This window comes from Neurospora tetrasperma, assembly GCF_000213175.1.
Source record: "Neurospora tetrasperma FGSC 2508 unplaced genomic scaffold NEUTE1scaffold_81, whole genome shotgun sequence".
NCBI classification, from domain to species: Eukaryota; Fungi; Ascomycota; class Sordariomycetes; order Sordariales; family Sordariaceae; genus Neurospora; species Neurospora tetrasperma.
The window spans coordinates 8,062,403-8,076,172 of NW_009799179.1; the positions used below are offsets into that span (position 1 = coordinate 8,062,403).

A 13,770-nucleotide genomic window follows, 5' to 3' on the forward strand; every position below is an offset into this window, starting at 1 on the left:
TTTATTATTAATAATTATAACCTATTCTATATCTTTATAAATGAAAGTTGTTAATATTATATTATAATTAGTAAAAAGGTCGTTTAAAACCTCGGGATTCCTATAATTCCCATCCCTACTCGCTAAGTAAAGGATATATTTATAATTATAAAAGGCGCCGCTATTAAGAACCTCGCTTAATTTATTATAAAAGTTAACGGCTATATTAAACTAATAGTAGTATATATTATCCCTAAACTCGAATACCCCCTAATCCTAAACAAACTATAGCTTACTACCTATAGAGCCTACTTAATCCCTTATAAAAAGCGCCTTTATATAAGAATAGTAAATAATTAAATTCCCTACATTAGAGGCAAAGAGAAAGAGGAGACGCCGTTTATTAAAGAAGTAAAATCTATTATATATATAATAATTATTATATTTATAGGGATTATTAACCGTATATATAAAGAATATAGTAAAGCTACGGCCGAGGACTACATCTTCGCAATTAACTTTAAAAATATTAAAAAACCCTTACCCCGAAGAAAGTTTATATAAAAGCCCAATTCTAAAAGAAGATCCCCAAATAGTTCTACTACCTCCTCCCTCTATAAATAAAAGAAGAAGCCGATAAATTTAACCCTTATATATAACGGGGACAGTACGGTTAATACGGGTACTGGTCGTATAGCTTAATTAAGGTTCTATAAAGGAGGAAAAGTCTATTTGAAATACAGATTTACTAGCGCTAAGAGGTTTTTATTAGGGTTGCGCGCTCTATACTATTATAATTAACGATAGCTCTAATTCTAGAGATTAGAATTTATAACCCGGGCGTTAACCTTATAATATTACCCCCCTCCTTCCCCCTCTCTACCCTTCTTCTACCTACCTTTATAGTCGGTCTCTAATATATTTATAACTTCTATTTTAATTATTTATTTATCTCCTATACTACCGACCGACGTATTTATACCTTCTATCTTATATAGTAATTACTATACTAAATAATAATTAATAGTAGGTAATAATAGATAGTAAATAATAGTTTTAATATTTATACTCTTTAAATTTATATATATAATCCCCCTTCCCTTCGCTTTTCAAATTTCTCCCTCTTCTCTTCTTTTCTCTAACGGCGGTTTAATCCTCTAAAATAAATAATATTATCCCCCTCTTTATTTAATACTAATTTATCTCTCCTAACCCTCTTAATATTCTTAAATATTTTACTATATATTATTCCCTCCTATTAGTTCGGTTTTACTTCTAAATTCTAATCTTTAAACTCCTTATTCTATTAGGAGTAATCTACTAACTTCCGCCTTTATCTACCCTAATACTTCGTCCGCCGGCCCCCCTTCCGCTCATTTTAATATTTTGCCCCCCGGCTTTCTCTCCTATAATTCTTCTTTACTAATACCAGCCCCTTTAATACCCCCTCCCTAAACCTTAGTACGTCCCCCTCCTTTAGCCGCTACCCCTAGCCTTTATTATATAGCTACTATTACTATTGTAACCCCTTTAAATTCGCGCCCTATAAAGAAATACTAGGGCGAGGTTAAGTTTTTTTTTTTTTTTTTTTTTTTATATCCCATTCTCTTAAAATCTCTTCTCCGACGTCGAATTATTATTAACCTTCTTACTATAATCTAATTACAAGGAATCTACTATCCCTTATATTATATATTTAAATATAAAATAGATTTATTTTATAATATCTAATTGTATTATATATATTAATTATTATAATAATAGTAAGTAGTACGATTAGGTATTACTTATAATTATATATACGATTATTATTTAAGAGGCGGCGTCCGGCGCTACGGTTAAAATAGCGGTAAGAGAGAACTTAAATTAGTATATAAATATTTAAAGAAATATTACTAAATTATATAAGAAGGGATTTATCGACCGGTATATTACTTTTACCTTTTTTTTTTATTTCCCCTCCTATTTAAAAAATTTTAGTACTAACCTCTCCTTTTTTTTTCTTTTTAACTACGAATATTTATACTATACCAAAGTAATTTCCCCCCCTCCCTTCCTCCCTTCTATTAATAGCGCCCCCTCCCTATAAATTATATATAATTTAGGATAAGGTGGCGGTATTAGAGGTAAAGTTGGATATTATAGAATCGGAAAATAATTATAAGAGAAAGACTTAAAAAAAGTCGAAAAATTCAAAATTAATATCGCTCCTTTCCTTCCCTTTTATAACCGATACTATCATTTTTTATATTTAATAATAAAATATTTAATTAGACCATCGTTAGTAATTGCTAGGCTATATTTAGTTTCGAAGCAGTTTAATATTATATTATTAACTATTATTTATAAAGGGTTTTTAAATTTATTCTACCTATCCTACCTATTTTATCAATACTTTTCTATACTTTTTCTTCGTTTAGTAATATAAAATTTTATTTATAAAATATTCTTTTTCGCTATTAATTATAATAATTAGGGATTAGGGGTTAGTAACGATTTACCCTAGTAGGGGATTATTCCGAATATATTATAGGAAATTTATATAGAACTTATTAAAGACCTTAGTAGTAAAATTAGTAAATTCTATAATATATAGGCTAAGAATTTTTAAAACTATATATTTAGCGTATATTTAATTTAACTTCGTTTTAGGACGTTCGGTTCTAAAGTTTTTAAAATTCAATTATACTTTATCCCCCTCTTTAAAGACTTTGGTTAATTACTTCTTATAGTTTATAAAGTACTTTTACTCCTATATTAAAATAATTATTATTACTTAGTAAAGATCTATAATTTATTATAGCCGTATAATAAAACCTTCCGCTTTCTTTTACGGATTTATAAGTTCGGTTCCCGTAAGTTAAATAATAATTACTATAGGAGATTATAAATAATAGTTATAGATAATAAAGAACGGAGATATTCCAATTATAATTTTTATTCGGCTATTAATTATTAATTATATAGCGGGGTATTAATAATCCTAATTATTCTACGTATAATTTATAAAGACTTTTAAAAATATTTACACTTTTTAATTTATATATTCTAGCCCGTCGTCGGTTTGGGGGTAAAATATTATATTTAATTACTATTCTACTCTAAGGAAGTTATAAAGGTATTTTTAGAAGTTATTAGTCTAATTAGGACCTCTATTATTAATAATAAAAAAACGACGCCGAAACCGGAAATGCTAATTTCTAGTCGAGGAGTGCTCCAAAACGAAAATTGACAACAGTAATCGATTCAAGAGGGTCGTTTACGTCCTTTATAATATCCTACAACGAATATAGCGATAGCGTTGTATTATTATTGCTAATAGTTATTAATAGTGGTACTTATAGATTTAAAAATAGTATTTATAACCCGCTCGTAGAAATTTTAATATATAACGACCCCGAAGCCGTACTTACTATAAAGACTTTAAATAAAATAGAAGAAGACAATAAAATATTAAAGAAGTTTATTATTAAAGTAAATAAATTTATAAATTATAATATTATTTCGACCGAAGATTAATATTAGGTTCGAAAATTATTTTTCGAGTTTACGAAGGTATATGTTAGAAAAAGTGGGTTTATACGATCCGAAGTTAATAAAGTTAGAACTAATTAGTTTATTACTAAGAAGGATTTTAATAATTTAAAGAAGGATATTTTAAAAGAAATTAAAAAAGGTATTTAAGAGGCGCCGAAGCATTAGGCTAATATTATAGTAAAAGTTATTCCGAATAAGATTAGTATTACCCTTTAATAATTATTTATTATTATTATTATTAAAAAGTTTATTTTTTTAAATTTTAAATAATAGTTTATAATTAAGGGAGTGACGATTATTGCCGAGTTTGTAAATTATTCGAATAAAGATACGAAGATGGCCTTAGTAATAAATTTGGGAAAGAAGAAACCCGGCTTAATAATTTGTACGGCTATTAGAATATTAACGATAGGAGATTACGTAATTGTATTCAATAAGTTTACATACGATTAATATTAGTAAAATTAAATATAAGTTAAAAAAGTCTTCGGTTCGGATATTTTTATTACTATAAATATTATAGGCGTTTTAGTCCGGGGTATATTTTAAAATAGCATTAATAATTATATTATATTAGAGATTATATTAAATATAGCGAAGGAAAGAAATAAGGAGGTAGCTATTATTAAAGTTCGGTTATAGAAGAGAAGGGATGGAGAAAGTAAAGGCCTATTTTTAATAGAAGTCGCTACTTTATTAGTAGTATACTTCCTTTAGGATAATTTCTTCCTTTAGGACGGCGGTATATATTTATACGAACCGTTTTAAATTTGAATAATATTTAATAATACTATAAATATCAAGGAATTAAATATATAGCGAAATTCTATTATTAGGAAGATATTTATACCTATTATAGCGAAGTTAAATACGAAGGAAATTATTTTAATAAAATAAATTATACTTTTAATAAGAATAGGTTATTCGTTTATTATAAATTATATAAGAAGAAGGGTTACTTTATATATAATTATAAAAAATACCCTATTTTTTGGAAGGTTATTATAAAAGCGTCCGTTGCGTACGTTAAAAAACTATAGGTATTCGCCTCTTATAAGAATCCGGTTAGAAAAGTATTAGAATTAATAATAAAAATTACAGATAAGGGCGTTTTGCCGGACGCCCCTCCTAACTCCCGTATTATTACTATTTTGGAAAAATAAATTGGAAGAGGTATAAAAAGAGGATAGTTAAAAAAAGTTATTAGCCTAACCTCCTAATTAAAATTTTTAACCCCGTAGGGTCTAATAGATATATATTATTTATATTCGTAGAATATAGGGGGGAATTAATTATATAGTAGTAACAGCGCCTATATAGTTATAACCCCCCTTAGGGAAGTAATACCCTTATTTTCTATTATAGGATTAGAAAGAACCCTATTTTAGGGTAATTAATAGTTTAATTAAAAATACTCTATTAAAATATAGGGAAATTATATAAGAAAGGGAAGTTTCTATTCGAATAAGAGGAGACTTATAATATTGTAGCGATTTAGGAGTTAAGTAGTAATTTAAATAGGGATATTTACTATTTTAGGGGCGGGAAGTATTTTAGGGTCGATTATTTAGAGAAAGGGAAAGCGGTAATATATATAAATAAGAAGTAGAATTTAAAGGATTTTAATTTTTAAATTAGTAAGGATTAGATTATAATAATATTTAAAAATTTAAAGGATTTAACGACCGTTTATTCTATTCATTCCTTTATTTTAATATAAAGAACGTTAAAATATTAATAAGGGTTACCGCTCTTCAAATTCCTCAAAATTGGGCCCTTAGTAGGAAATTAAATTATAATTAGAAATTTTAACCTTTATTATCCCGATTAGAATTTAAAAAATAGGATTAATTTAGGGGTTATCCGCTTCCTTATATAGGTATAACGCTAGAGATTTAATTTATTTACCCCCTATAGAGAATTAATAAGGTTCGGGAATATAATATAAAGTAAAAGAAATAGAACGATTAATTATATATAATTTTTACCTAGGATTAAAATTGAATATTAGGGAGTATAGCGGTATAAGTAAATTAATTCGGACTATTACCCTTAGAAAGTTTAAATTTAAATAGGAAGAAGGAGTAGGAAAGTAGAAGAGGAAGGAGAATATAATCAGAGTCTTATAAATATAATAAAGGTAAAGAAGGCGGCGGAAAAACGAATTTCGGTCCCGGAGAGGATTAATATAGTAGAAAATTTCGAGTTAGCCTTTTGTAAATTTAATAGAGAATTTATAAGTATTGCGGAAGAATTCGTTTTATATTAAAAGAAAGGTCGAAGGAAGAAAGCGAATTAGTAGATATTAGGATATAAAACGATTATAAAGAAAGTACGGCGGATATATTAGATATAATTTAGATATTAGACGGTATTAAATTAGAAGGATTTTTTTAAAGTAATAATAAAAAAGAAAAGGATAATTTCGAAAGTATAGCGAACTATATAGTACGAGGGTATTATAGAGATTTTAAAGAATTTAAATCGATTTTGGCTATTAGAGAGATAGGTTTAGATTAAAAGTTATTAATTAATAGATCCGTTTAAATTACTAACCTTTTAAACTTACGAAGGGGTAGTAGAAATTGGAAATTATAATAGTAAGGCCGAAATTTTTACCGATTATTTTTTCCTAAAGGTAAATATTTTAATAAATTATTTATTAAATTGGATTAAACTATTAAATAGCGTTAACCTAATAGTTATTAGCGAACTAATTACTAAGGAGGATATTTAAAACGTACTTTCTTAAATAGCATTTAATAAAGCCCCAGGCGTTAATTAATATTTAAATAGATTTTTAAAGTTATATAAATAATTATTTCGGTAGGTTATAATATATTTAGTATCCGCTAGTTTCCGGTTCAGGTATTTTTTATAATAGTTTAAGGATATAAAAATAATTATTTTTAAAAAGGTTAGGAAGAGTATTGTTTAATAAAAGCTAACGGGCGTATAGAAGTTTATATTATTACGGGGTAAGGGCACCATTAGGGGTAAGCTACAATATTCGTTATTGTACGAAGGAAGCAAGAGGAGAGTGTGCGCCAGCCTAGGCTTATAAGTAGGGTTGTATAGCCCAGTAGAGTGGGTTATACAGAGCCTTAATACCCGGGCCGGTACCAGTACTATAGTAAGGTATAGAGTACGTAATCTGCTGTGCTATAGCCTAGTATAGGGTATATAATCTAGCCCTATAATACTACCTCCTTCTAAAACGCTCCCTGCTATAGAAATATTATCTAAATATATTATTTTGCCTAAAGTGGGGCTTCCTGAATCCTCCGAGGATACGTTTAATTAAATTGCAATAAAAAATCTTAGTGCCCGTACTAAGACGGGAGGTTGCTTAGCGCTCCAACTCCCGCTTAGGGGTAGAATACTAATTAAAATATTATTAAATCCGACCCTCCCATTGTAAGAGCTATTATTACCCTCAATAATCTATTTGTACGTCGGGAAACTAGCCTAATTAGCGTATATAGAGAATTTTAACAACTCTTACTATTACTAGCCCTACTAGGGGTACTATAGGGACGTCCGTAGTATAGTAGTATAGAGGACGTTCCTTTTACTATTAGTATAAATATATAGAGAGCTTTCGTGTTTAACTCCTTACTAGTAATTTATTTTTTGTATAAACGCTCAAATATATATTATTAACGTTTTTTAAATATTTTTTATCTTCCAATTTTGTCCGTTGTAGGTATAGGCCGTCCGGGGGAATAGGAGATGTAAGACTGTTGTAAGATGTATTATTTCTCGGTACTATTAATAGTTACCCTATAAAAAGGTATATTATAAGATATTCGATTAGGATACACGGAATAAATCGTATTAAACTCCTTTCTTTTTACTGAATTTAGCCTTTTTATTAGGCGACCTAAATACTTTATTAAAGTGGTTAATATAAGTTTGAATTGGTATTAATATTAAGTATTAATACTAGTAATATTATAGAAGTTAATAAGTCTAAAGGTAATAAAAACTTCTTCTTTAGTTTACCCTTGGTTTATCTTTTCTTTATTTAAATTAGTAGTAGCAGTATATTAGGGTAGGAATTATAATATTTCTAAATAGTATTATTATATCCCTCTAAGTCCCTAGCGGGTTGCTATACTAGTTTATCAATATCCTTCTATTTGATTTAATATATTTAACGCCCGTTATTTATTTTGTTATATCCTATAATATTTTTGAATTCCTATTCTTACTATTTATTATCGTTATTATTATTAGTTTTAATTATAGACCTTCCCTAGTTGATTAGAATGTTTTGTTCGATATTTCGTTATTTGGGGAGCCTTGCTATTTCCTAAAGTTTAATTATTAGTATGTAGAATACAGGATTAATTTTTATATTTTTAAGGAATTAGAGTTTAATTTAGTATAAGTTATATTCTAATATTATAAATAGGCCTTCGAATTTAGGAATAAATTTTGCTTACAGCCTTCCAGTAATTAGGTTTTTAATATTAAATAATATTTTATCGCCGGGTTTATACTTTAGGGTATCCGTATAGTATTTATTTATTTAGGTTTCATATTAGTTTTGGGCTTATTTAAATAGGGTAATAATACCTTCTAGTACGGTTTGAAAGCGGTTAGCTACTTCCGAAATTTTAAAAAATTCCTTCTTCTAGACTTCTATTAAATTTGGAGGGTGTAGTTTAGATAGCTCTCTACCTATTCGCGGATGAAAACTATAGTTAGTATAGAAAGGATTAACGCTAATTATTTTTAAAACAGTATTATTATAAGTAAATTTAATTAAGGGTAACTAATCTACTTAATTATTTTAAACTTAATTAACGTAGAACTTTAGGTACTACTCTATTTCTACGTTAATTCGCTTAGTTTACCTATTAGTCTATAAGTAGAAAGTTGATAATAGTTTTATTACTACCCTTAAACGTTCGTATAGGGTTCTCTAAAACATTGAGATAAATTGCGAGCTTTTATTTAATACGACGTTGTTCGGTAATTTATATATGCTATATATCTTCTTAATAAACTATTTGACTAATTTGTCCGTTTTTAGTATTTCTATAGGGATATAATACCTTATTTTAATTAGGCGGTCGACTACAATTGTAATATAGCAGTAAGTTCGGCCCCTTTTAGTATATAGTATTATAGGTATTACGTAATTAATTGAGATTTGTAATTAGGATTTGAATAGTATTAAAAAAAGCTTTATATAGTTAGTTAACGAATATTTTATTAATTTAATCTTTATATATACTAAGTAGGCTTTATAAAACTCCTTTACAGATTAATATATTCCAGGCTAGTAGTAAGATTTATTAAATATTTTATACGTTCTTTTACGGCCCAGGTATCTTCCTAGCCTCGTTATATATATTTTGTAAATTAATTATAGTTGGGTATTTTTATCGCTTAGGTCGATAAGTATTCGTTCTTCGGTATCTTTCCGTTAGTAAATTCAACCTTATTTTATTAAATATTCTACAAATATAATTTTAAAATGCTTTTTGACTTCCGGGGTCTAGCCCCATTGGCCTTCTTTTTATAGATAAGAGACTATTTCCTATATTAGGTTGGATTTAGTATAATTATTATTAATTAAATTATTTATTAACTTCGTTACTTCTATTTTGTAGAGGTTAATATCCTATAAATTTAATTGGCCGGTTTAACTTTTGTAGATTTTTTCTATAGCTATTAAGTGTAAGTATATAGTATTTAATATATTTTCGTTTTTAAAGAAGGTTAGATTAAAGTATTCTGGGTCGATAAGAGGTTTTTTTTTAGTTAGGAGCCTCTTATTGTCCTTGTCTCGTGGTTTATTTTTTAGTTTTCTACTTAAAGTATCCGGTCTTATATTCTCCGGGCCTTTCTTATAGGTAATACGGAAGTTAAAACGGCTAAAGAATTCGGCCTATTATATATATTTTGAAGTAAGTTGCTTAGTAGTTGTAAATATCTTAAGATTTTTATAGTCGGTAATAATCTCGACCTACTCCTATATGCCCTCTAGCTTTAGTATTTATTCTTTTAGCGCTTTTATAATAGTTAATAATTCTTTATTATGAATATTATAATTATATTCTGCTACTATATATTTGGTTGAGAAGTAAATTATTAAGTAAAGGACGCTATTATTTCCCTATTAGGAGAAGGTTCCTCTAGATACTTAATTGGAGGCGTTTATTTCGATTATTATTTTCTTCGTCTAGTTATAGATCTTTAGGATTAGTATTATAATAAATATATTTTTTAAATCTTCGAAAGCCTTCTAGTATTTAATATCTTAATACTAATTAATTATCTTTTTTATTAATTCGTATAATAGTTTAGCTATACGCGAAAAATCTTTAATAAATTGTTAATAAAAGTTAGCGAATTTTAGGAAAGATTATAAGGATCTTTTAGATTCGGGTACCTCTTATAAAAATATAGCTTAAACTTTATTTATATCTATCTCTATACCCCTTAGTATAATAATAAGGTTTAAGTATTTCGTCCTAATAATATAGAATTCGTACTTATTAATATCGACCTATAGGCCCGAACGTTCGAGGCGATCTAGTACGTTGGATATATATTTAATATATTCCTCTTCGTTGTCCGAGTAAATTAAGATATTATTTAAGTAAATTGCTGTAAATTTATTTAAAGTATTATAAAGAATATTATTTATAAAGTTCTAAAAGGTTATTGGGGCGCCTTGTAAACCGAAAGGGTATATTAGCGATTTATAGAGTCCGAACCTCGTTATAAAAATTGTAAATTATTTATAGCCCTTATAAATTTGTATTCGGTTGAATACTATAATTATATTTAGTTTAGTGAAAATTTTCGCTTTATAAATAGTATTTAGCGTCTCTTTAATTAAAGAAAGGGGATAATATATTTTTAAAGTTGCATTATTAATACTTCGGTAGTCGATATAAATTTATATACTATTGCCTAGCTTCTTTATTAATAATACCGGGGATGTTGCCGGAAATTAAAATAGCCGGATAAACCCTTACTTAATATTATTATTTAACTATTTTTTAATAACGCTTAATTCTAAGGGGGAAAATAGTTATAATCGGGTATTAAGTAATTCTACATTAGGGATTAGTTCAATCTTATAATTGTAGGATCGGTATTGTAGGATAATTTTTGCCTCCTTAGGGTTTATTATATTCTAGTATTTATAATAGTAGGTTAGTATTTTGGTTTTAATTTCTTATTTAGTAGTAAAGGGTTTGTCCGCTTTTTTGTAGAATTTTTTAGTATCTTCTTCTATAATTTTTACTATAACTTCTCCCGCTTCGCTTTAAAGTACTCTAAGAAAGTGGTTTATAAATTAGGCTTTATATTCCGTACTGTTGCCTATATAAATATTGTTATATATTTCTTTTATAACCTTTATTTTAGAATTCGTTGGCCCGTTAGTAATTTCTGTTTTTAACTTCCTTAATATTTCGTTAATTTCCTTTCTAATCGTTAATACAACTTCGAGGTTTTCAGTTTTAATAGTGAAATTAAAATTGGTAGCGTTTAGTATTATAATATCGTTAGGGTTAATAGGGATATTACTAATATTTATAGGTATTATAAATAATAGTGCTAGCGGTTTCCTTTTAGGGTTTTAGGTTCGGATTCGTTTGCTACTAATAGTTCTATTTAGAATTAATTTAGGTAGTTTAGTTTATAGCGGTATATTAGGGATTATTATAGTTTGATTACTAGTAGGTAATTAAGTAAATTAGAATTATTTAGGGTTTATACTATAGGCTCTAGCGATCTTCTATAACAATCTAGTCTTTTTTTGTTTGAGGGTTTTGCAAATTGGAGATTACTATTACTTAATCTTAATAATTAGTTCCTCTTTGGCCGCTTTATCAGCTTATTCTTCTTTAGCCGCTTTATTAGTTTACTCCTCTTCGGCCGCTTCAACGGCTTATTCCTCTTTAGCCGCCTTATCGGCTTACTCCTCTTCGGCCGCCTTAATAGCTTGCTCCTCCTCGGCCGCTTTAATAGTTTACTCGATAACGCTTTAGATTATAATTTCCTTTAACGCCTTAGGGGTTTGTATTTGGAAGTCTAGTGTAGTAACGGGTATATAGGTGCTCCTATACTTATGGTTGAATTTAAGCTCCCTTTCCTCCTAATTTATAGATGGGTTGTATTGTTAGAACTATAGTAGTCCTAGAATAACGGGGTTCTCTAGGGATAAGGTAAAGATGAGTAGTTCAATTTCCTTACTGTATAGTCCGATTTATATAATAATTTTTACAAAGTTGGTTATGTGGGTATTAATATTGCCGTCGGCTAGCCTCAACGGTCTTAGTCGGTCGTCGTAGTAGTTAAGGTTGAGTTTGTACAGTGGCTACGATAGCTGTTGAAGCCGTTTATAGTATTCTTCTATCCTATAAGGGTTGGACGTTGGATTAGATTAATTAATTACTAGCCCGCTAGTTGCGATAATAGTTACCTATTGTGCGCGCACAGTGCGATCTTGAAGGTACAATAAACTATTACGGGGTAAGGGCACCGTTAGGAGTAAGTTACAATATTCGTTATTGTACGAAGGAAGTAAGAGGAGAGTGTGCGCTAGCTTAGGCTTATAAGTAGGGTTGTGTAGCCCGGTAGAGTGGGTTATATAGAGCTTTAATGCCTAGGATAGCACTAGTGCTATAGTAAGGTATAGAGTACGTAATCTACTATACTATAGCCTAGTACAGGGTATGTAATCTAGCCCTGTGACATATATTACTATTTAATAATATAGGGAAGATTTTTAAAATATTTATAGTTAAAAGGTTTATATAGGTAGCCGAAGAGTTTAACCTCCTACCGGAGGGCTAAATAGGTAATTAGGTAAGCTATTTAATAATATTTATAATTTAGGTAGTTACCGATACGGTATATACGGTTTAGAAATTTGGAGTTATAATGTTCTTTATATTCTTCGATTTAAAGAGAGCGTTTAATAGAATTAATTATAAGTAATTTCTATATACTTTATAGAAAATATAGTTCCTAATATAGATTATTAAATAAGTAGTAAATTTTATCGCCGGTAGAAGAAGATTCCTCTTCTTCAATAATAAAATATCCCGCCCTTATACTATTATTATAAATATACCCTAAAATTCCCCCTTCTTTTTTATTTTATTTATCCTCTTTATTACTCTATTATATTAGAAATTAGTAATAATCCCGAATATAATTACTATCGGTTTCGCAAATAATACTAATATTATTATAATAGTACGTACTATCGAAGAGAATTGCCGGACTTTATAGGCAATATAGGAAATATATTTAAAATAGGTAGGGGCAAAAGGAATAGAGTTTGAAGTAAGTAAAATAGAATTAATATATTTTATATAAATAAGGGTATTAAGGACGGAAATGTTTTAATTTAGGGACGTAGTATTTTAATTAATAGAATTTATAAGATTCTTAGGGGTTTAGTAAAATTATAAATTTAATTACCGGGCTTATACGGAAGTAGTAAAGTAGAAGATAAAAATTTAAATAAATATATTTATAAAATTAATTATAAAAATATAAGGTTATTCCTTTATTTGAGTAAAGGAAATATATATTAAATATATTTATAGTACTATTATATATAGAGCTTTAGTATTCTATTAGCCGACTAAAGTCTATAGGAAATTATAGGGGATTATAATTAAATTAGTGAAATATTAGATTAAATATTTAAAAGTTATTACTAGGGTATATAAAATTACGCTAGTATAGAACTTAGAAATAGAAACCTTTTATCCGCCGTTTAATTTCTATTTTAATAAAAGGGTTCGGGCTTTTAAAAAGAGGTTTACCCGGACGGACTACATAAAGTTCGTTCGGGGGATTATAATTTAGGTTATTAATTATATTTAAATATAAAGGGCTAAAAGTTAATTATCTATTAATAAATTAAAGAGTAGTATAATTAAAGTTTAGTAGGCTAAAGTATAAATTCCGATAGAGAAATTGCTAATAATTATAGCTAATTCCCTTTTGGAATTAGCGACCCTATTATTACTATTATAAGTCTTAGAATTAATAATTACTAACCGAAAGGAATAATTGGAAGATATAACGAATTGAAAATAGGTATTATACTATAATTATTATTTAACGGTAATAATAATTAAATTAGATTGATAATATAAATTTACTATTGCCGATTTTAATTTTAAATTTAGTAGTAAAACTATTTAACAATATATAGTTAGTACGAAGAAGAAAAGAAAAAAACGTTGAACATTAGAGGAAAATAAG

The 13,770-nt window shown here is 27.8% G+C and overlaps 1 protein-coding gene across 1 annotated transcript; it reads right to left on the reverse strand.

The window, feature by feature from the left end:
- Nucleotides 1-9,253: 9,253 nt before the first annotated feature.
- Nucleotides 9,254-9,418, reverse strand: NEUTE1DRAFT_10111 (uncharacterized protein; the record flags this gene model as incomplete). Its single annotated transcript, XM_009856596.1, has 1 exon — nt 9,254-9,418. A coding segment is annotated over one exon (165 nt), but the record flags the coding sequence as incomplete, so codon positions are not given.
- Between the last annotated feature and the right edge of the window lie 4,352 nt (nt 9,419-13,770).